Source organism: Staurois parvus, unplaced genomic scaffold, assembly GCF_062004578.1.
Source record: "Staurois parvus isolate SC_StPar_1 unplaced genomic scaffold, SC_StPar_1.0 ptg000634l, whole genome shotgun sequence".
NCBI lineage: Eukaryota > Metazoa > Chordata > Amphibia > Anura > Ranidae > Staurois > Staurois parvus.
Window position 1 is genome coordinate 3143758 of NW_028318430.1, and position 22870 is coordinate 3166627.

The 22870-nt window shown below is 37.8% G+C and overlaps 1 protein-coding gene across 1 annotated transcript in view; it reads left to right on the top strand.

Moving 5' to 3' along the window:
* GABRA5 (gamma-aminobutyric acid type A receptor subunit alpha5) overlaps window positions 1-22870 on the top strand; it is a 282141-nt gene that overhangs the window by 127094 nt on the left and 132177 nt on the right. Inside the window, exon 7 of the mRNA XM_089693487.1 lies at window positions 19670-19813. Coding sequence (XP_089549613.1) covers window positions 19670-19813 — 144 coding nt within the window. The remainder of the gene's footprint in view (window positions 1-19669; window positions 19814-22870) is intronic.

Here is a 22870-nt window from a genome sequence, read left to right on the forward strand (position 1 = left end):
AATTTAATATAGGAATTAATGCAGTTATGTCCCAAATGATTTTAGACTGCATTATTTATGAATTCTATTTGTATTATGTAAATATATTATGAAGCGCATGTCACCGCAGCCAAATAATCAATCAATGTTGTTTCTTAACTGCACAATGTCAAGAACTATGAGAGTGAGTGAGTGACATGCTGTTTATAACCTAAAGTGTCTTTGCCCAGACAAACGGTTTCACACCAGTGATTTTAATGCAAAATCCAGTCAGCAGGGGTGACATTTTACTGGGCTCTGGAATACAGCCAGCAAGGGTGAAATAGCCCGCAGAGTGATAGGTTTTAAGCTTACACCAGTCTGTAACGTGATCATTTTCATTGCTTCACTAATCCAGCTTTGATGTTGCTGTATGATTGTAACCAATCTGTACACTTTAGCACTTCCCAATCTGATAAACCTGTGATGTGACTAAAAAATTCAGCGATATACAGCACATTACATAATGCACTGCACATGCCATAGTAGCATCCAGCCATTTGGGATTTGGTAAAAACCTGAAAACTGATGGCTACATTTCATAGGATGCTGGTGTACTTAACCTGCAATTTTTCGGTAAGTTACATATAAAGATCCATGAACACTTTTGAATAATCAAATCCTTTGATGTACACTAGCTATCATATTATGAATGTAAATGTATGGTATAAAAAAGATAGGTAGAAATGGTAATTGGAAAGCATTTCATAGAGAGGTTAGGTGTGGATAGTGTAGACAGTACTAGGTACCTGTACACATTACACAGCACAACCAATTGCACCATGAAACTTTTATATCTTTTCAAAACAAATTAAACATGCATGTTCAGGTATTAGAAAATGGATTTAAATATACTAATGCTGACCACAATCAGACAGTCCCATGCAAACTACAGTCATATATTGGAAACTAAACCAGTATGGAAGCTAGTGACCAGGGAAAGACTAGCAACCTTTCTTCTGGGGGGTAAACTCAATCAACTAGCATTTTCATGGCAGAGGTAGATTTCTGTGGGATCAAGAATGTGTATCATGCATAGTGTGGCATGATGCTTTGTTAAGTGGAACAAATGATGAAATGTGGGTTTTTTACCAATTTCCCACCCATAGGACATACCCGAACATCCTTGGGTTGAAGTGGTTATACCAGGGCCATGGCTGCAGCTGAAGTCATGATCCCGGTATTTTTTTTTTCAGCTGGCGATTCCCTTTCATGTAAAAGGTATCCTAGCAGCTAAATAGCTGTTGGATTGCTTTTACATGTGGTGGAAGGACTCTCCTGTTCCACCAGGGATCCCGAGACTGGAGCTTATGGTTCTGCCAGCTCACCATAGAGATGTTCGAGGACCAGAACTTCCCTCATCATCTCTATGGTCTAAAAATCCGATTTTGCTCAGATATAAACAAACCACTACTGGCTTGTGAAAGCATCTGATAAAACCAATCTTGTTTTGATCAGATGCTTTTAAGAGCAGGGAAGAAGATCTTGGGTCTAATAGACCCCAGATGGCTCAGTAAAGATATGTTGTTCATTTTGATAGCAATAAAACAGCAAAAATTGATAAGCGTACAAAAAAAATTAACAGAAAGATGAGTGGACAAATGCATACACGGGTCGCAAATGCATATATAAATGGTGTTTGCACCACACATGTGAGGTATTGCCGAGAACAAAATAATTCTAACACAAGACTACTTATGCAAACTGGTAACCTGTTTTTAAAGCACAGTGGAGATTTTTAAGCAGCATAGTTTGTTTCAAGGGCCTGTGCAATTTTAAAGTGCTATGTATCTAATTACTTGGTGTAACACTATCCTTTACATTTTACCAAAATAATGGATATTATTTTGTATTTAAGTACAGTAAAATTCATTTAAAGTGTATTTTTAAAAAAAAAAATGCATTCGAAAAAAATGCTGCGCAAACACCGTGTGACATAAAAAATGAAACCCTACAATATTGTTCTCTAGGGCCTCTGCTTAAAAAAGGATATAATGTTCGGAGTTCTAAGTAATTGTCCAGAAAAAAATGCTGAAAATGCTGATTTTTTCATGTAGGAGAGGAATATCAGAATTGGCCTGGCAGGCAAGTGGCTAAAGAGTGGTTTATTGTGGCACACTTTCAAAATCTCTAGCATTAACTTCCATTTAAGCTCTCTGTATTTGGTCAAAAGTCTTGACATTTCAAAGTTTCAAAGGAAGCTTGGGCTAGAAGTCCTCTGTGATCACCGGTCTGAATGAGGTACTGGTAGCTATATAGTGCCAGCATTTGTTATTGACTGAAGGTCGTGTTCTGGTTGATGTTGAAGCAATATGGTAACTCCACTCAGGGTCATCAGCCTCACATTTCTATATAGGAATTGCCCATGGGGTGGGTGCGGGGTAATAAATGCCCCCTTTCCTCCCAGATCAGTCCTTCTCTAATAGTGACACAAGAAAAAATGCCTAACTTGTAATTTGAATGTACGTACAGTATATTCCATTTTCTGTAGTCTGCACTATTAGTACATTTAACAAAGTCATTAAAAAATGTATTTAAAAAAGCCAGATGGCAAGAAGAAAAGAACAAAAACTACAATGTCTACTGCTTTGGTCTCTATTGTCTTTGGTTACGTAAAGATATTTAATAATTGTAATTTCAACATATCTGCATGACAATAAAAAAATGTTTTTCGACCCACAGACCAAAAGCGACCACTACTACATTGTAAAATAGTTCTCTAGCATTTTAATCACCGTGTTCCAGTAAATTTAAGGTATTTGTAAAATAGTTCTCTAGCATTTTAATCACTTTGTTCCAGTAAATGTAAGGTATTTCTAAATTAGCTTTAATCAGTTCTACTGTAGGAGCATGGGAGCATGGGGGCACTTTCAAAAATAGGAGCCACTCTTTTCTTTATTTTGTCACAGGTGTCCCTGTTAAGGAGATCCACTCTCTCTAAGGGCTTGTTCACACTTGACTGTTTTACCAACGCTTGCCAAACGCCCCTATAGCGTTTGGCAAGCGTTGGTCCGGCGTTTGCGGAGCGTTTTTTAATGCTCGGCATACGCTCTGCAAACGCCGCGTGCGCGGTTTAGCGGCTTTTGCTAGGTGTTTGCAGAGCGTTAAAAATGCCCCACAAACGCCTATAATGAAGTTTAAATGGTGTTACCGCTCTGCAAACACCCCGCAACCGCACTGCAAACGCCGGCCGGGCATTTGCGGAGCGGCACCATACACCATACTCGTCCAGAGGCGTCCGTTTTGCCGCACCGCGGCGCTACCGCTCCCGTTAGAACAGCACCATGTGCTGCAATGTGCAGAATTGCCAGAGGCGTTTGGGAAGCGGTAAAAACGCTTCCCAAGCGCCTCTCTGCCACCTGCACACAATGCTAGTGTGAACGTAGCCTAACTGTCCATATCACCAGTGTTGATGAGAAAAAAAAGGGTAAATCCACAAATTTGACCTGCCATCAGAGCAGGAATAGAGGGGAAATCTTCCAATGCAGATGCTTGGTCCTCTAACTTCCAGAATGGTCTACAGAAAAGGAAGTAAAGGAAATCTCCATAAAAGAAGAATTAGATGGCAAATAAATGACTGTTTTAACCCTTCCCTATTCTATCCAAAATCGAAAACAAATTTCTGGCTTTAAACATACTTTAAACTATAGCACTACATGCAAATGTATATGGAGTGTTGATATAAAAACACTTGTTTCAAGGTGTATTGTAAAAGAGAAGCTGTCCTCAGTTTTGGCTGATAAACTGACACCTAAACAATGCAGCTGAATTACCAGTGATCACTTTGGAAATGACTGAGAAAATATTATCAATATTGGCTGGACCTGCTAAATTTGTTCCCTTCTATACTGTATCAATGTGTTGCATATTATAATCAAAATATTGCAGAACAAACAATCTATGAGACTTCTAAGCAATGAGAATATGCAATCAACAACCACAAGTTAGAAGCACCCAATCATCAATAATCTACCGTGCTGGAAAATTAATGTTTTTGTTTTCTTTTTCCAAAAGCACTTTTAGATTGATGAATGGAAATGATTATCTTCAACACCACTGGAAAGACATTTACCAGCATAAAAAAATAAAATGTTTCTGTTCAGGAAAGCATAAGACAAAATTTAATTTGAGCCTGAACAAATTGTAGTTGGTTTAGAGAATTGGGAAACTCTGGATCCTTCACTTAATCACCATAAGACCTGCTCCTGTGTGGCCAACTTAATGTAATTACATTGGTCACCCATTGGTTTATTATTTTTAATGCTATCTTAATAGCATACATATTTTATTTTGCGGCTAACCAGCAGTAAATATTATTTTGCTCTACAGAGAGGGTTTATTGATTCTTTTTTATCTTCATAATTGAAGTGGAAATACTTATATAATGTACATGTCTTTCTGAAGTGTTCCCTGAAGTTTCTGGATGGCAGCTCCTTCTAAATGTATGTACATTTTTTAAGATATATTCTGGATATTCTGGAGTTTGTACAAAAAAGTAGAAGCACTCTTGGACATAGCAAAAGTACCCTTATGTATACAGTTGCTTGTGAAGCAAATACTTAGTACATTGATCGATAGGCCAAAAAGAAAAGATAAACCTATGTGTTTTGTCTGGGCAAAATAAAAAAAAATATTCTAATAATATATACACTGATTAGCCATAACATAATGACCACCAACCATAAAATGACTACCAACCTAATATTGAGTAGGTCCCCCTTGTGCCACCAAAATAATCCTGACCCATTGGGGTATGGACTCCACTAGCTCTCTGAAGGTATGCTGTGGTATCTGACACCAAGCAGTCAGTGGCAGGTCACTTCCTCCATCGGCTTGCCTTCTTCCTACAGTGCATCCAGTACCATCTCTTCCCAAGGAAAGAGACTCACACACACTCGGCCATCTATATGACGTACAAGTAAATGTAGTTCAACAGACCAGGCCACCTTCTTCCATTCCTCTGTGGTCCAGTTCTGATGCTTACGCACCTATTGTAGGCACTTTTAGCTGTGGACATGGATCAGTAATGGCACCCTGACCAGTCTGCTGCTATGCAGCCCCATACACAACAAACTGCAAAGCGTTGTGTATTCTGATGCCTTTCTAACAGAACCAGTATTAACTTTTCAGCCATTTGAGCAACAGTAGCTCTTCTTTTGGATTGAAGTATACAGGTCAGCATTCGCTTCCCACATGCATCAATGAGCCTTGCCTGCCCATGACCCTGTCGCCAGTTCACCACTTTTGGTAGCTCCTGACCACTACAGATTGGGAACATCCTACAGGAGCTGCAGTTCTGGAGATGCTCTGACCCAGTCTTCTAGCCATTACAATTTGGCCCATGTCAAAGTAGCTCAAATCCTTATGCTTGCTCATTTTTTATGCTTTCAACACATCAAGTTCAGGGACTACATGTTCACTTGCTGCCTAATATATCCCACCCACTTTCAGGAGCCATTGTTATAAGATAATCAATGTTATTCACTAATTGTTAGTGATCATAATGTTATAGCTGATTGGTGTATATCTCTGCAAACATGCATATTTCTCAATGTTTTATACCTTTCAAAACACTGCAAGTACACAAAAATGACCTTTGATTTGAAAGTAATTTAGTGAACTACTAACTTTCTGTATTAAAAAGACAATATACTCCCTCTGCCGCACTGAAATCCTATCCACAGTTGCAAGTCCAGCGCAGTTCTTGTCTATTGGACTACAGGACATCTCCACCCCCTCATTTCCTGAACACAAAAGGATTTGATAGTCCAGCAAGGGAGACATGGTTGGTTGAACTGCTTGGAATTTGAGTATAGCAGAGGCAGCATTGTCAGCTCAATAGTTAGGAGCTCATTTCATTTTTGGTAGGACAAATGTGAAAATGTATATGTATTGCAGAGATGACCTGAAAATATGTTTTATTTATTTGCCCAGAAGTGTATCTGAGGCCAAAACTTTTTTCTGCTTAGAATGGGTTAAAACTCCAGTCAGGTTTTGATGTTTGTGTATCTGCTGGAGGGATTCCAAATCTACATTTTCCTGGTGGCCATTGTCACTAGAACAGGAGATGAGGGGAGATCTTTGCATGAAGAAATCCATTCTGGCAAAAGCTGTCTAAAAGAGAATTTCTCTTCAATTTGGAGAGATTTCCTGTCAGGAGTGCTGGCAGAGTGTTGCCCAATCCCCTGTATTGAGGACTGGGCAAGTACAGACTACGACCCAAGGATTCTGTTTTTTTTCTTTCTGCTTACTATACCCATGAAAGAATCAACAGTTTTGCCTGGATGAAGGGCCCAATTATAGTTTTTCAGTGCATTGCGTTAATGCACATGTATTAATGCACATTTTTGTGTGGGTTAATGTGCATTGCATAGAGCAGTCCATTGAAATGACAAATTAAAAAAAAGAGTGCATGCACCATTTTTGGCAATGCAGCACACCACAATGCAGGGTAGTGCGTTACACATGCATTGGAGCTACCTTGCCTTTGTGCACTGCAACATAGTAATGCAAGTTTATTCCAGTGTATGAATGAATATCACACTGGCTATGTGTACAGTTCTTATTTAACTTTACAGTTAATAACATTGCATCTTGACTGACGTATATTGGTTTGTGCTTCAATTCTAGATTCATTCAGTCATAAACTTGGGGAACTTAGGGAACTGTGGAAGCCATGTTAGTGTCTATAAACTGAGAGGCTAATGTTCAGATACTGTGGGGGTTATGTACTAAAACTTCAAAAACAGTTTACATGGACAAACCACTTAACACTAGCAGGAGTGATTCAACTTATCAGCTTTATTTATTAATGTAAAAACTTTATCCTAAAAGGAAGAAAAAAGTTTGCTGTAACTGGTTGTAAAGTGTGAGCTGGAGTGGCTGCAATTTGTTTGTGTATTTAAATGTGCTAATACATTTAACACTCCAGTCCCCCCTCCCGACTGACAATGCTGCTGTCCAAATGTGCCACCTGTGCTCCTTAATCCAGAGTGGGGGCACTCTAATACAAGATTAGTGATGGGCCAAACACCCCCCTGTTCGGTTCATGGTCAAACATTTGAACCTAATAAAAGTTTGACTGCGAACTTCGAACAGGGACAATTCACTAAGCATTATCTTACCGCATCTGAGTATGCAGTAAGATACCGCACAGCTACTAAAATACTGCATGAGTTATATTATTAAGTCATGTGGTATTGAAGTAATGAAAATACTTATATACCTCATAATGATAACCCCATTGACAACTCAATGTAAAACGAATTGCCGGCAATTAAAAAATAAGCAAAAAAAAATGGATCTGGTATGGATTTTGAGGGGAAACCCCACGCCATTTAAAAAAAATCCATACCAGACCCTTATCTGAGCATGCAGCCCAGCAGGTCAGGAAAGGGGGGGACAAGCGAGCCCCCCTCCCTCCTGAACCATACCATGCCACATACCCTCAACATAGGGGGTTGCTTTGGGACAGGGGGGCTCTCCCCCAAAGCACCTTGTTTCCATGTTGATGGAGACAAGGGTCTCTTCCCCACAAACATGGCTGGGGGTGGTGGGGGTCTGTGGGCAGGAGGGTTATAAGAATCTGGAAACCCCCTTAACAAGGGGGCCCCCCAATTCCACCTCCCCATGTAAATAAGTATGGGGTACATGGTACCACTAATCATTCACAAACAAAAAATGACAGAGGACAGTCTTTAACAAGTATTTTATTAAAAATAAAAATTAAAAAAATGCCCCCCGAAGTAGAGCCAACATCAATCACAATGACTCTGCCCCTTGTGACGTTATCATGTGCTGTGATTGGCTAAAGAATTGCCAGGTGGTCAGTTGCATTGCTTTGGCAAATCACAATGCACTGTCAGAGTGCAGTGCATTGTGGGTCATGGCAGGTGAACAGCCTACCGAACACCCGAATGACCCATGTTCAAGTTTGACTCGAACATCAAGCCCAACATTATACAAGAGGTGTGTTACTGGCCAGATCACCAAGCGAAAACAGAGGGAAAAGAAAACTAATACGACCACCACATCTAATGACTGGTAAGCTGCAATATGTTACATTTTTGGTTTTGGGTTTAATATGGCTTCAAGGAACACATTTCGGAATCAAGAACATCATATGATGACAAACTTTAGATTTTATGAATTATTTCTGAGATTCAACCAAGCTGTTGCTTGTACATACTGAACGTGCAAAATTATATCTCAGGATATCTCATGATAAGGTTGTTAGTAAGAATTATAAATCATGACTACAATATTACAGTCCTTGTGCTTGTCAATTATGGTCATTGTAAAATGACTTTTCTCAAACAATAGTTCATATTCTCTGCATGATAAGCATTTTGTTGCCGTGGTCCTAACTAACTAGCATTTACTTTAGAACAATCGTATTTATTCCTCATTGTATGGCCTTTGTTTTAGTAAAGTATAATTCACAATCTGAAGTAAGTCATTATCATACAATATTACTTCAAACCTGAAAAGTACAAAGCAGTTATAAATATGCAGTTCTTGAAATAAGCCACTGAGGAAAAAGTATTTCTAAACTGTTTTTGTTATGTACTGGTGTGTGTGGTTAGGTTACCATAACTTGTTTTAAAAAAAGCATCAAAAAGGCATAAAAAAAAACCATGTAACTTAATGAGAATTGTAGTTATTCAATAAAACTGTATAATATGTACTTCATGACTATGTGTTGCGCCTCATTTAAAGTTTTTTGATATGTGTATGTAAGGATGGAGGTGCAGCAATGGATGCATTAGATCACATTTTCTATTAATTTGTTTCAAATGCAATTTTTTAAAGGCATTTTTTCATATCAGTCATTTTCAATGCAATATGTGTGTATATATATATATATATATATATAAAATACATAGCTACCTAAGGCAAACCATAAATGATGTGATTTTTTTTTGTTTGATTGAAGGAAAGAAAATTGCTTGATTCCCCTATCAACACAGTTAGTGTTGATGGGGCGAATCCCTCCCACAGTGCTACTGTGTTCTGCCAGCGGGGAGCCTCGCCTTTAGCTAGTGTCAGTGCTTGCTGCTGGTTGTTATTGTCACCCATTATTACTGGTCTAGCACTATGATGAGCTGCATCACTGGCAAATAGGAATGAGCAGTATGAAAGGAAAAGGCAGGCAATTTTTAGCACGATTTGGAAGTATTGAAGCCTTGCATGCCGGTACAGTGTGAGATTCAGATCTGAAAGTAGGTTTTGGAAGGTAGCTTCAGCATTGTGTTCATGAGAGTGTCTCTTCAACTAAATTTCGCAAGCTTTTTTTAAAATGTTTAATATGGATCTATTATAGCAATGCAATGAGTCATAGACAATGGTGGCAAACACATAATAATAAACAGTGATCTATATTGTTGGATGAAAATAATACAGAGATATGAAAAAGGCTTGATTTCTGGAGTGGTGTGCTGAATAAACAGAAAATATGCTAATTTTGAAATGTCATTTTAATGACATCTGGTTCACTACAGACCCCAAGCTCAATTTCTTTACACTAATGATTCCAGGGAAACTGTAGTACCCAGACTGATAAAAAAGGAAAACAATAATAATGGAGATCCTTGGAAAATCGATTAAACTCAAAAGAATGCTATAGGAGTAGAAGCAATGTACTGGCTAATAAATCTTCACTGTATTAATAAAAAGACTGTCACAAGTGTGCAGATACATTGTATCCGATCTTTCATAAAAGATGCATTGCTATTTTTAGCATCAGGGTCAATTTGTAGCAATAAGGTGCATGAGAAATTCTCTGTGCTGATTTTTTGGACTGTTGATTCAAGTCAATTGAATAGAGCCCTTCAAAATGCCATATGACAACTTTTCAATGCTTGGCAATGCATGCACTTTAAAGTGTAACAGTGACCAGAATATGAACCTCTATTTACATATTGTTAACATACAATAAGTGAGTTTTAAAACAAAAACCCACTGATCTCTGTAGCTGCAAACACTGTGCAGCAAATCCATTTCAAAGTTCACAGTAGACGCACTGAAGTCCTTGCCTAAGCCAGCTCAGTTCACCCTGATCCTCTCTCTCAGCAATGACTTGACAGGCTTCCAGCCTTCAAATCTCTAATGTAAACACAAAGCAGGAGCTCTTGGAGTGGGGAGCAGGGTAAATTGAGCTGCTGAGAAAAATGACATGGGTGACTTCAGTGCTTTCACTGTCAATTTGAGGATGAATTCATCAGTCCAAATAATAAATCAATCATTATAAAATTAGGCAATACAGTATAGAGTCTTCAGAGTCCCCTGAAGACCTCATTATCTGACAAAACACGTAGGAGCATGGCCTAGTGCAGTGACATCATCACATGCCTCTTGAGCTCCAATGGTTGCTGTATGCTGGGAGTTTATACAAAGACATTTCTATCTTCATACATTTGAGTGCATTTGTGGTTTATAATTAAGTTTTCCTTATGGCATCACACTATGTGCAGGGGAATTGTGTTTTTTATTTACATGTCCTAAACTAATAATTGGAGAGGTACTTCATTTTTCTGGCCATGGACACAAGGCATTTACCATCTTGCCTTTGAATACAAAGCCGTACCGGTGGATTCTCTTATATATGCTGAACATGACCACTCATATCTTGGAGGTCACGGTGTTTTGGTTAGCCTTATTCCCTTTGGGCACTGTGAGGTGGTGGCAGTGGTGAAATATCAACCTTTTGCACAATTGAAGAGGAAGGACTACCATCACAAGCATTTTTTTGTTGTTAATAACTATTTGGACTGTGTTATGGTTTATATTTAGATGCATTTATTTTGTATTTCATGTATAATGAGATATACTTTTTAGAGATTGATTATTGCTACACACATTTGGACTTTCTGTGGGTTTATATTTTTGTTGTATACACCTAATCACTTGGGGTTTACACCATACCTGGTATATTTTTGGAGGTATATATGATTATTTCACTGATTAATCTTTTGAGTATAATTGTATTTTGTATGTTTTGGGGTTTGACACCATCTCTCTTACTTTTCCCTATATTGTCTAATTTTTTTGTGATTTATTTATTGTTTGGTCTTTTAGGTTGGGATTAGGCACTGCCTAATTTTTGTATATTTCTGTAGATGTTTTAACTACCAAATACATAAGCTAGCAGTTTTTTTTCCAATGTAACTGCATATGCAGCCTGTTCTTTTTTTTTTTTAATTCATCCACAGTACCTCCAGCTACAAAATTCAGTGAGGGAACAAAGACAAAATTCTTTGAGGGAACAACAAAGCTATTATGATAGCTATGAAGTAAAGACAAGGAATCTAGAATTGTGAGAAGGATGCAGTTTTTATGCTAGACATAAAGAAAAATGGAAGTGATGTATGTTGAAAGGTTTCCTTTTATCAGGTCTGGGGAGCACAGATTCCATGAAATCAGAACAATAATTTCATATATATTAATATATCTGGACAGAACAGGATAAAACCATTCATTCTGCAAAGGCTAATTCCAGAAAAAAAGACCAGCACAATACTAAACTTGTAAGAAAAAGGTGACAAATTTATATACTTCAATAATCAAAACCAAAATATTCCCAACAGTCTATCGTACTAATATCAGCCATGTCATAGGGTTGATGTATAGTACTAAGGAAGTACAGACTGTTTAATTAGCAAAGCGAAATTTCACTTTTTGAGGGAGTGTTCAGTTAGCTTGGTGAATGAGGTGAAGCTCTGCTGACTGCAATCATCCAATCATCTGCAAACAAAAATCCTGCTTTTTTTATTTTTCTTGCACATGATTGAATATTCTTGCAAAGTAAAAATTCTGTTTGCAAAGTGCACATGACGTACTCATTTCGCAAATCAACCCCAATGTCTCTTCTAGAAACTACTGTACCTTACCATCATACTCTCTGACAGTACAAAGAGCCCATCTGTTGTTGCTAAGTAGATCTGCCATCATTGGTTGCCCAAAGTGGTTTCCCCAGTCATGTAATGGTAATAAATGAATTATATGCATGCAACTGGTATTTCTCACTAGTGAATGTACTTCCAGGTCAGGTGACTAGCTGGCAGATTTACAAGTATACTAGACTATACTGGTCTACCTTTCTGCCTTGCTGATTGGCTCATTGGTGACTGGCTTTGTTTCTGCTTGGTTCTCTTTTATTCCACTTGCTAAGGGGAGGCAGTAGCTAGGAGTTTTCTGTAAATTATGACATGAAGTTCCAGCACCTACTTCCCCTCTAGAAAGTGGTTACTTTCACTTCTATGATAAGAACTGAGGCATTTCCCTCTTCTCGTGTCAAACACAGAACATACAAATTTCACCAGTGTAAAACTATATATTATTATTATTATTATTATTAATAATAACTATTATTCTTTGTGCTTCAGCAGTTAGTAATGTAACTGGAAATAAGAGGAAATTGTGAGTGGATATCCCTTCTTAGACAGTGGACACTAGAACAATCTTACATCTGTTATTTGGTTCTCAAATGACGCACAAAGTAGAAATGTGCAACTTCCAGTACTGAAGCTTTGTTTTAATGTTATTTGGCACAGTTGCATGTGTATTATACAAATGTGTGATTTTTTTCCTCTGTAATAGAAGATTCCATCTTCATGATATAATTGAGACTGAAGCCAGCCAGGAGTTTGTCCCCACTAAATATTTTGAGCCATTTGGTAACACTAGGCTGCAGGTATCAGTCATACCTGCCTACTCTTGTTACTTCACTCTACTCCCCCCCTTCTCCAACCTGCCGGCTCTGGCTGGAAGGGAGGACTAAAAAAAAATGGATGACAAAGCTGCAAACATAATTCTGGGAAATGTAGTAGTCATGTAGTGTAATGTACACGTGTGGGGAGTAAAGTATGTGTGTTGGGCAGAGGCAAGACTACTGAGGAACTGAGGGATTCATAGCACACTGCCTGAGAAAGCTTGGGGCAGTTGGCTCTGGGACAAAGCAGAAGGTGGACCTCAGCAGCAGTGTGTCCAGCCATTCAGGATACTAACCAAGGGCTTAACCTGTACTTCAGTAGCTATCACTACTGGAGGGCTGGGATACAATCATATCTGTTTTGCTGCTACTGAACTATCAGAGGGAGAGCAAGTGAAATCACTCAGAATCATCCAGAGTGCTGTTCACCAGAGACCAAAGTGGGGCCCCATCAACTTCAGCAATTAATTCTGTGCTGCAGGACTGGCAAGAAGGTTGTTGGCAGGAACTGTGTTGCTCCACTGATGGCAGGAGCTGAGTCCCTAAGAGTTGGAAAACCTGCATACATTCTATTTTCTTTCTACATACATAGATTCACTTTAAGGAACTGCGCAATAAATTCCTATCCTATTTTTTAGGGGCTGATCTTGCATCTAACCTTTCATCATAATACCCCTGTGCTTCTAACCTGTTCTACAACCAAAACAAGGACCATATCAGCATTCCAAAAATACACCAGATGGATACAGACATCATAGACATTCTTAAAAGTGCACCAACACCAAAAGGGCTCCAATGATTTCTGGCAGAAGAATCAACTCAAAGACTGCTCCATCTGACTCATTTCCACCCTTACACCACCTCTTGTTATCTATTCTGGTCTGACCAGGCCTGGGTGGTGTCCTTCAGGCATGTTTGGGCCTAACATAGGCACCGCAGTGCATTTTAAGGGCAATATAGTTCTAGGGATTTATATTTCTCTGAATCTACTGCCACCCTTTGTTGTATGTTAAGTGATAATGTTATTGTTTAAGCTGACCTGTGTGGCTGGGGAAGTTTTAAAGTTATGCATGGTATTAGGCCTTTCCATATATATATATTTATATATATATATATATAATATATATCTGTATCCTGTATATATCTACATGCTGTATCCTGTTCTGATATTCATTCCTTTGATACAACACTATTGCGGAGCACTAGAGTGTTATGGGTGATCTTCCTATAAAAGTTGTTGTCTTTTGACAGGGGTGTTAGGAGTAGCTGAGAGTTTTAAGAAAGTTGAGGCCAGCATCAGAGGACCCAACTTTACTTGTGGCTCCTTAGGGAGTAGCACTACACACATATGATATTCGAGTAAGCAGATACAAGTCTTTGGGCACTATATTATATCTCTGGATAGCGTGGCAATCCCCATTGATAGGCTTTTGTTTTGCCATCTACTTAAACTGTAAAAAAACTGAGAAGCTCTTTTCTGGGGCAACTCCCCACTATTGATACCCACCTTCTGCTTGCTCCTACATTGCTCTGTTGCTTGGTTGGAAACTTTGATAAATAGACAGTCCTTCTAAGTATGAAGGAACATGTGACTACCTCCCAGGATGCAGTACCTAAGCCTGAGCAGCCATTCTCTTCTCCTGAATACAAGAGGAAGACATCACCAACATGTAAACTGCCACAGAGTGTACACAAGTTTAGGACACAGCACTCCAACAGAGTGAAGTGGGGTGCGGAGGTCGATGAATAGTGATGGGTTTCATGTTCGAGTCGGATATAAGTTAGACTCGAACATTGGCCATTCGTGTATTCGCTGAACACACGAATGGTAAGGGAGTTCAGTGGGCTGTTTGCCCGCTGCGCCACACAATGCACTGCTCCCTGACAGTGCATTGTGATTGGCCAAAGCAATGCTTTGGCCAATCACAGTGCATGATGACATCACAAGGGGCAGGGCTGACCTGTCAGGCTGCATGCTCAGATAAAGGTCTGGCATGGATTTTGGGAGGGACCCCCACACCATTTTTCAAGGTTTTTGAGTGGGAAAAGTAACAGAGTGTGTTTAAGGATGTATAGTAAAAGACCCATATTCTCAGACAATTCCTCCTAAAGTCCCTAAGCTGGCATCAATTAAGGGAAAACGTTCATGGTTTTTGGTCAATTTCATGTTTTTCACTTAGTTTGACAGTTCATAAACTGATGTTTTTTCTCATTGTTTCATTATTTGTACAACATCAATATTTTAAAAATATTTATGGGCACACACAACATATCTTTTTTTTAGAACATTCCAAGCTTTCTAATGAGAAAGCCAAGCACTTGCTGCTGGGTTTTTAACTGTCTCTATTTAACCAAGAATTTAAACAGGGCTGTATGAGTTGCTTTATACAGGTGAAACTCAAAAAATTAGAATATCGAAAATATTTATTTCAGTACTGCAACTTAAAAGGTGAAACTAATATATGAGATAGGCTCATTACATGCAAAGCAAGTTAGTTCAAGCCGTGATTTGTCATAATTGTGATGATTATGGCTTACAGCTCAGGAAAACCCCAAATCCACAATCTCAGAAAATTAGAATGTTGTGAAAAGGTGCAATATTCTCGGCTCAAAGTGTCCCACTCTAATTAAGCCACAACACCTGCAAAGGGTTCCTGAGCCTTTAAATGGTCTCTCCGTCTGGTTCAGTAGGAATCACAATCATGGGAAAGACTGCTGACCTGACAGTTGTGCAGAAAACCATCATCAACTTTTGCATCTCATTTGGAAACCAAGAACCCAGAGTATGGAGGAAGAATGGAGAGGCACACACTGCAGGATGCTTGAAGTCCAGTGTGAAGTTTCCACAGTCTGTGTTGATTTGGGGAGCCATGTCATCTGCTGGTGTTGGTCCACTGTGCTTCATTAAGTCCAGGTCCAACGCAGCTGTCTACCAGGAGATTTTGGAGCACTTCATGCTTCCTTCCGCAGACGAGCTTTATGGGGATGCTGACTTCAATTTCCAGCAGGAGTTGGCACCTGCCCACACTGCCAAAAGCACCAAAACCTGGTTCAATGACCGTGGGACTACTGTGCTTGATTGGCCAGCAAACTTGCCTGACCTGAACCCCATAGAGAATCTATGATGGGGCATTGCCAAGAGAAAGATGAGAGAGATGAGACCGAACAATGCAGAACAGCTGAAGGCCACTATTGAAGCATCCTGGTCTTCCATAACACCTCAGCAGTGCCACAGGCTGATAACTTCCATGTCACGCCACATTGAGTCAGTAATTGCTGCAAAAGGGGCCCAAACCAAGTACTGAGTACATATGCATGCTTATACTTTTCAGAGGTCCGATATTGTTCTATGTACAATCTTTGTTTTATTGATTGCATGTAATATTCAAATTTTCTTAGATTGTGGATTTGGGGTTTTCATGAGCTGTAAGCCAAAATCATCACAATTATGACAAATCACGGCTTGAACTATCTTGCTTTGCATGTAATGAGTCTATCTCATATATAAGTTTCACCTCTTAAGTTGCATTACTGAAATAAATGAACTTTTGCACAATAATCTAATTTTTGAGTTTCACCTGTATGTATTTTGAGTTCCTACTATTGGAGTCTGTTCATTATTAGGGATAAGCCAACAGATCAGTCCAAACCTGAGTTCAGACTGAACTTTGGCTGTCGGACATTCAGGCAAACATCCAAATTACTGCCCATTTGATCCCCCCGTTTGGAAGGAGCTAAATATCATACAGTATGTAGAAATGGTATTCCTACCGCTTTTGTATTTATGACAAATTTCCACTGTCACTGGTTCCTTTAGAAGCTACGGATGCCTACACCCACCACATTCCTAACAACCAATAACATCATTGGAAAGCCTCACCACATTTTTCCCTGTGTGTGTAACCTTGTGTGTCTGTACTAAGGCCAAACATTTTAGGGTATGTAAACTTTTGATCAGGGCCATTTGGGGGATTTCTGTCACCATTATGATTTAAAAAGGAGCCAAACAACTATGTGATAATAAATGGCTTCATTTATCATTTATTTGGCTTGACGATCATTATTCTTAAATAAAATAAAATTTTGGCATGATCAGTTTTATTTTCAATATAAATACCAACGTTCCACAATTCCACAATTTCTGCCAGGGTATGCAAATTGTTGAGCATATATATATATATATATATAATGAATATTAAAGTAAATATATACCTAAACATGATACATCCCCTCAAGAAAAGTGTACAGTGCTTGAGATTTTCTCTTAATATCCTTATTTTAAAATGAATAATGCTCATAAGCCTCTTAAAAAAGAGTGAATACGCTATTACTACTACACTAGTTGATTTAAATAAAGCATCTTAATCTTTAGTTGTAAAGCCTTCAGATAAATGTAAGATAAAAAGAAGACAAAAATGAAGAAAGGCATTTAGTGCACCACAATTATTTTTACTTATGTAATTCATTCAAGATAATGCATTACATCTCATATTTTGTCTGGAGTTGTGAAGAATCTGACTTTTCTTTTTATCATATTTTTATGTATATGTTTGATGAAAGACTACTTTTTTTTCTTATCAGCTGGGGAGAATCTACTAATTAAGGAGCTAATCTGACTGATTGGATTTGGCAATTATGTTAATTGCTTACTGTAACATTTGGTATCTGTCAGTCTGAGAGCATTTTAGATCACTGCTGCTTCTTTACACACACCAGTAAATGGTACAACTGGGTCATAGCTGTGGAAATTGATGCATAGGTACATTCAAAAAAATAGAAAATAAAAAAAACAAACATTTGTCAATGTGTTTTCTAACATCAAAATATGTTTGAGCTTGATTTGATATTGTCCTTTACAGCACAATAGTTTTTCAAAGCTGGTATAGTATTCCTAGAATCTGTACTATCATTCACTCATGGATATTAAGGCACATATAAAGCACAATATGCAGTATCTCCCTGAAAGCAATAAACCTAGTTTATGAAAAGTACAGAATGATTGTATTTCCTCTAATAACAAAACATTTTCATTCAATAAACTGCACTAGAAAAAATAAAGTTTGAATGCATGTGCATGCTATGGTCAATGCAAACTCTTCTGTTTATTTTATTATTTGAATGTTAAAAAAAAATCACTAGCACTAGGTGTGTTTGGGGCCCCTGGAGTTCCACCCCCCCCTCCTTCCCTAGCAGGGAGAACTGAAAGTGGATAGAGCCAGTGATCAGTGCATAGGTGTGGGAAATAACTGGAACCAATCTTTTGTGGCTCACCCTGCAGCATTTGAAAGCCAGTATCTCCTCCTCCCTCACGTTGGCTGTGCTGCAGGATGAGCCACAAATGATTGGTTCTACTTATTTCCCCCACCGACATCACTTATCACTATCAGATTACCCCCACTACCTAGGCCCCCTAGGTGGTCCATCTCCTTTCCCTGCAGTGCTGATCATTTCCCTTGTCTCCCACTGGCAGCAGTTACATGCACACAGGGGGATCTTTAGGACAGAGAGCAGAAATGTGGTCGGTAAATATGTCATTTACCAGCCCCTTCCTTTTCTAAGTGAACATGGTGAGTGATTAGTACTGATCACTTACTGTATTTATTCATAACTGAAGCATAGTAAACTGTGTTACTATGCTTTAGTTTATGAAAGAACAGGAGCCCTTGTTCAATCATCTGCAGTGCAGCTGAGACTGCAGAAAGGAACTGAAGAACATGTTTCCTCAGTCCTCTGCCTCAAAAGTGAGACTTCAGGGGTTTGTTTAGACTCCTGATATTTTACCAAAGACACCCCCTACCCCCCTTATCAGTGTTGTGAACAAATGTAAAAATTATTTTAAAAATGTTAAAATTCTGACTAAAATTCTAATCATACTAAAATTCCACACCCAAGATGCTGCATTATTTAGCCACACCCACTGTTTGCCGCAGCACGTTACATGCACCGCAGGTCACTATCTCCATGATGCTGTTAAGGTGGTACTGCTTTAAGAATTTATAAATCCATCAGATCTGTTCCTGCCTCAGAGGAGCCTGCAATCTAATGTCCATTTCAAATAAAGATACATGTGGGTCAGCTTGAGTGAAAGCAAATAAACCAATCATCGAGGGTTGTAAGAAGTGGCAGAAACACCTAGAGTATACCCAGGTTAATACTAGAAGAACAAAAAAAAATATAGAGACTGTCCTTGGTAAAAACTCAATCAATAACTCTAATACTGTAATACAGGCAGTGATGTTGATCTTTTAACCTACAGTATATGCTGCCTGTAGATTAGGCCCAATGTACTGGTCACATTAGTAATAATTGTATTGTATATTATGAAATGTCCCAATATTTTCTGCATGCTGTATAACTGAGCTTTGATCAACGGTAATATTACTTGAAATTTGGGTCCAAATTTAGATATTTTGGACAAACACATCTGAACTTCAGTAACTGGTCATATGTACAGACAGTACCTCATTTGAAATAGTTTTTATAATTGGAACATGAGCATGCACACATATATCATCCAAGCCTGTATGTTCATACACTGTTTAGAAAGTTTTAGAAAATGGAAATTAACATTTCATTTTATTTCACTTTAGTCAACCATTCTCTAGAAATAATTGAAGTATCTATCAATTGCAGTTTTCAAAATCCACCCAACTGATCATCTACTTCTGTAAGAATATCTGTCAGCAATGTAGCAATGTACAATCTGAAAGGTAAAGCCATACAATCAGGTTCTGCTTGCTTGACATTAGATTCAAGCTATAAATAAAGTTACAGCAGCAGATTGCATGGCTTTCCTTTCCTTTTGTATCTTACTGTGAAGGAGGCAGTATTAAACTCAAATGGCTGCACCTTCCCCCGTACTGCGTGTATGGAATGGTTCTGCTTTTATATTCTCTACATGTTAATAATCTTAGAAACAATTTGTGAACATTTCTTTCATAGATGCATATCCTAATTCTGAACTAAGATATGAGTGGACAAATCTCACAGAGAAATCAGTTGTGGTGGCACCAGATGGCTCTCGTCTAAATCAATACCATTTAATTGGAAAAACTGTAGGAACAGAGAATATCAGTACCAGCACAGGTAAGACATATAGTCTATGCATGTGCTTCTATCTTTGTCATACGAGAATAGAAAACCTATACTTACGGATTAAGCATTTTGAGTTATTACAATGGCATTTACGTAAAAGTAATTACAAATGTGACTTTCATATTTAACTTGCATGCTGTGCTATATTTCATACACAGATTAAAAAGTTCTGCCTCTAGTGCATATCTGTATGCCACAAAGTGTAATCCTCGCTGAATAAATGCTCAGTCAAAATCAGTTATAGGATATAAGATTTTAAGTCTGAAGGCACATACAGTATATGCTTGTAATGTGATCAGTAAAAGTAATAAGCAAGAAGTACATGCAATATATGTGTATCTTAAAGTGACCCTGTCGTATGAAAAGTATGTGAGTTGTCATTTTTTAACTCTACTCTAGTTCCATAGTTATCAGGCTAATGCTTTGGATCAAATGGTTTCTGACGAGTAACAAGCAAAAAGACAAGGATCAATGACTCTTTGCTGACACTCATTTATAGCATGCTTGTCCCGGGTCTGTGACTTAAAAACAATGAAGCTAGACAGCCAGGCAACTCATATTTTTAAAATAAGGCCAGCATTAGCATCACCTATACTTTTCTTATGGCACTTTTAGCAATCATGCCTACCATCGTACCTGAATAAAGAATAACTATATATACACAAATAAGTAAAAGCTAAAAACAACATTTAGATTATTTACATGAAATCTTATGAATCTAGATACTATATAGATTACATTTAAAAAATAAAAACAAATTTATATTTCCTTTGCTGGAAAACGTTTGCTTGCCTGAAACTAAGAATATGGCTGAAGTACAAGGTACCTGAGAGTACCTTTTAAACCCTCCTAATCTCTTTTAGCTGAATTTTCTCCACACAATCCACATAGGCTTTTTATGTTTAATTGAAATTTTTAAGTGCATTTGTCATTATCTTAGGTCAGGAGGTGAGCTGCTACTGTCATCTCACTGTTCACCTTCGTCTACATGGACTTGCCAATAGACATGCCCTACATCCTCTATTCTGGGTACACCTAAGGTTCACAATCTACCAAACAGTTGCAGCTTGAGACATCACAGAGGGGATGTAGTGTTTCTAAAGTGCAATTATTGTTTCAATTTTTGTTTGTATTTGTGAACGTCTTCAGGCTGGGTTCACACTGATGTGGTACAGGATTTGCAGTTTTTTGTGCGAATTCCTCACTGCATCAAAATTGCACCCCATTTATGCGAACTGCTGCAGGTGTGTATGTTAAGTTAACAACACCCTGAAATTGGTCAGCAAAACATGGTGTAATGTGCAGAATCGGAGGTGTGAATACCCATGCAATACGATTCTAGTGCGGACCCAAAAAAGGTCCTGCAGCTTTTTGGTGCAGGTGCAATGTGATTTGAGCCATACAAAATGTATGGCTCCAATCACACCACACACAAATTGCATGTGATTTGCACAGGAATGCGGTGCGGTGTACCGCACCACATTAGTGTGAACCTAACCTCAATGATTTTTTTTTAGTTGAGGTGCAAGGAAAGCAACTACACTTGCTATGACATTTTCAATAGCAGGTTTTGCCATGTGTAATGCAACCAAACATTTTATCTATATATTTTTTTTTTTTTGAGGAGCAAGCAAAATGACAAAAAACCCGGTAAAATATATTAGAAACAAAATACAATAATATAATACAAAATATAATAAAAACAAAAACAGCATACACATGGTGCCATTAATAGAAAATATAAGTAAATAATTTCCAATGGAAACACAATTGTACAAAACTGAGGTAAGTATGGGCAGCACAAAAGACCCAGCTAACATTTCTGCTTAGTGTGAAAAAAGTGTGCACTGTAATAGGCCATAACTAGCAAACTGGATCAATGATTGCAGTTATTATGTCTGTTCTCATCTGTCATTTGCATAGATCTATTTTTTATAATAAACAATATTTGCAAATGTGTAAGTTCTCCTTTTACTTATGAGTCAAAGTAGTTTTAGTGAGCAAAATTTATTCAGAAAAAATGATCCTATGATTAAAAAAAACATGTTTGCCTCTTCAGCCTCTTTGCTTTTTAATTCATCCTTAACCTTTGTGCAAAAAGAGGCAGATGAGACAGACTGAGGCAAAAATGTAAAATAAAAAAACATGAAAGAAGATTGCTTTAACTAATATGATTTAAAAATACAGTAGGGGATCCTTATAAATAAAATAGCTAAATAAAACATAATTTCTTTTATCTATCAGCTTCCAACACAGAGCTGTGCATGAGGATTGTAAAGATATCAATTTATTTTGGATTATGACTGTTAACTCTAATCCTACACTTGATAGTAATATCATTAAACTCCTGTTATCAACATTGCTGCCTGAGGCCACGTTAACAAAATTTGCCTCAGTAGGGGCTCTTCTACATGGGTGATTCTGAAATTGTCCTGCAGCACAACTGAGAAACAACTGTGCTCTCCAGACCAATCTGCAAAGTTTGGAAAAAACTGCAATTGATCTTGCTTGCTACATGGGCCATAGGACCACAACACACACCAATAAGTGCTAGATAGGATATTTTAGTAATACTTTGTATTCACACACATACATATTAAAAAAGAGCATTTTAAAAACATGTATTAACAATAATATAATATAATATATTATTAATAATAATTAATATAATTAAAATACTTCAGACTCATTTAACCCAATATTTATGACAGGTATTATGGTTTGCTGCAGTAGGTAAATCAGTGGTGAATCACTCATAAAATAAATGATTCCATTTATTTTTTAAAAAGCATTGGTAGTTGGTGAATGGAAAATCCAAATGCTCTGCAAAAATCAGTGAAACAGACTCAACTAGACAAATGCATAATTGTCTAAAAAAATGTCTTCAAAAATGTTAAATAATATAAATATACATGCCTTTTTTTTTTCATTTTTTAAAAAGCATTGGTAGTTGGTGAATGGAAAATCCAAATGTTCTGCAAACAGCAGCAAAACAGACTCAACCAGACAAATGCATAATTGTCTGAAACTTTTTCTTCAAAAATGTTA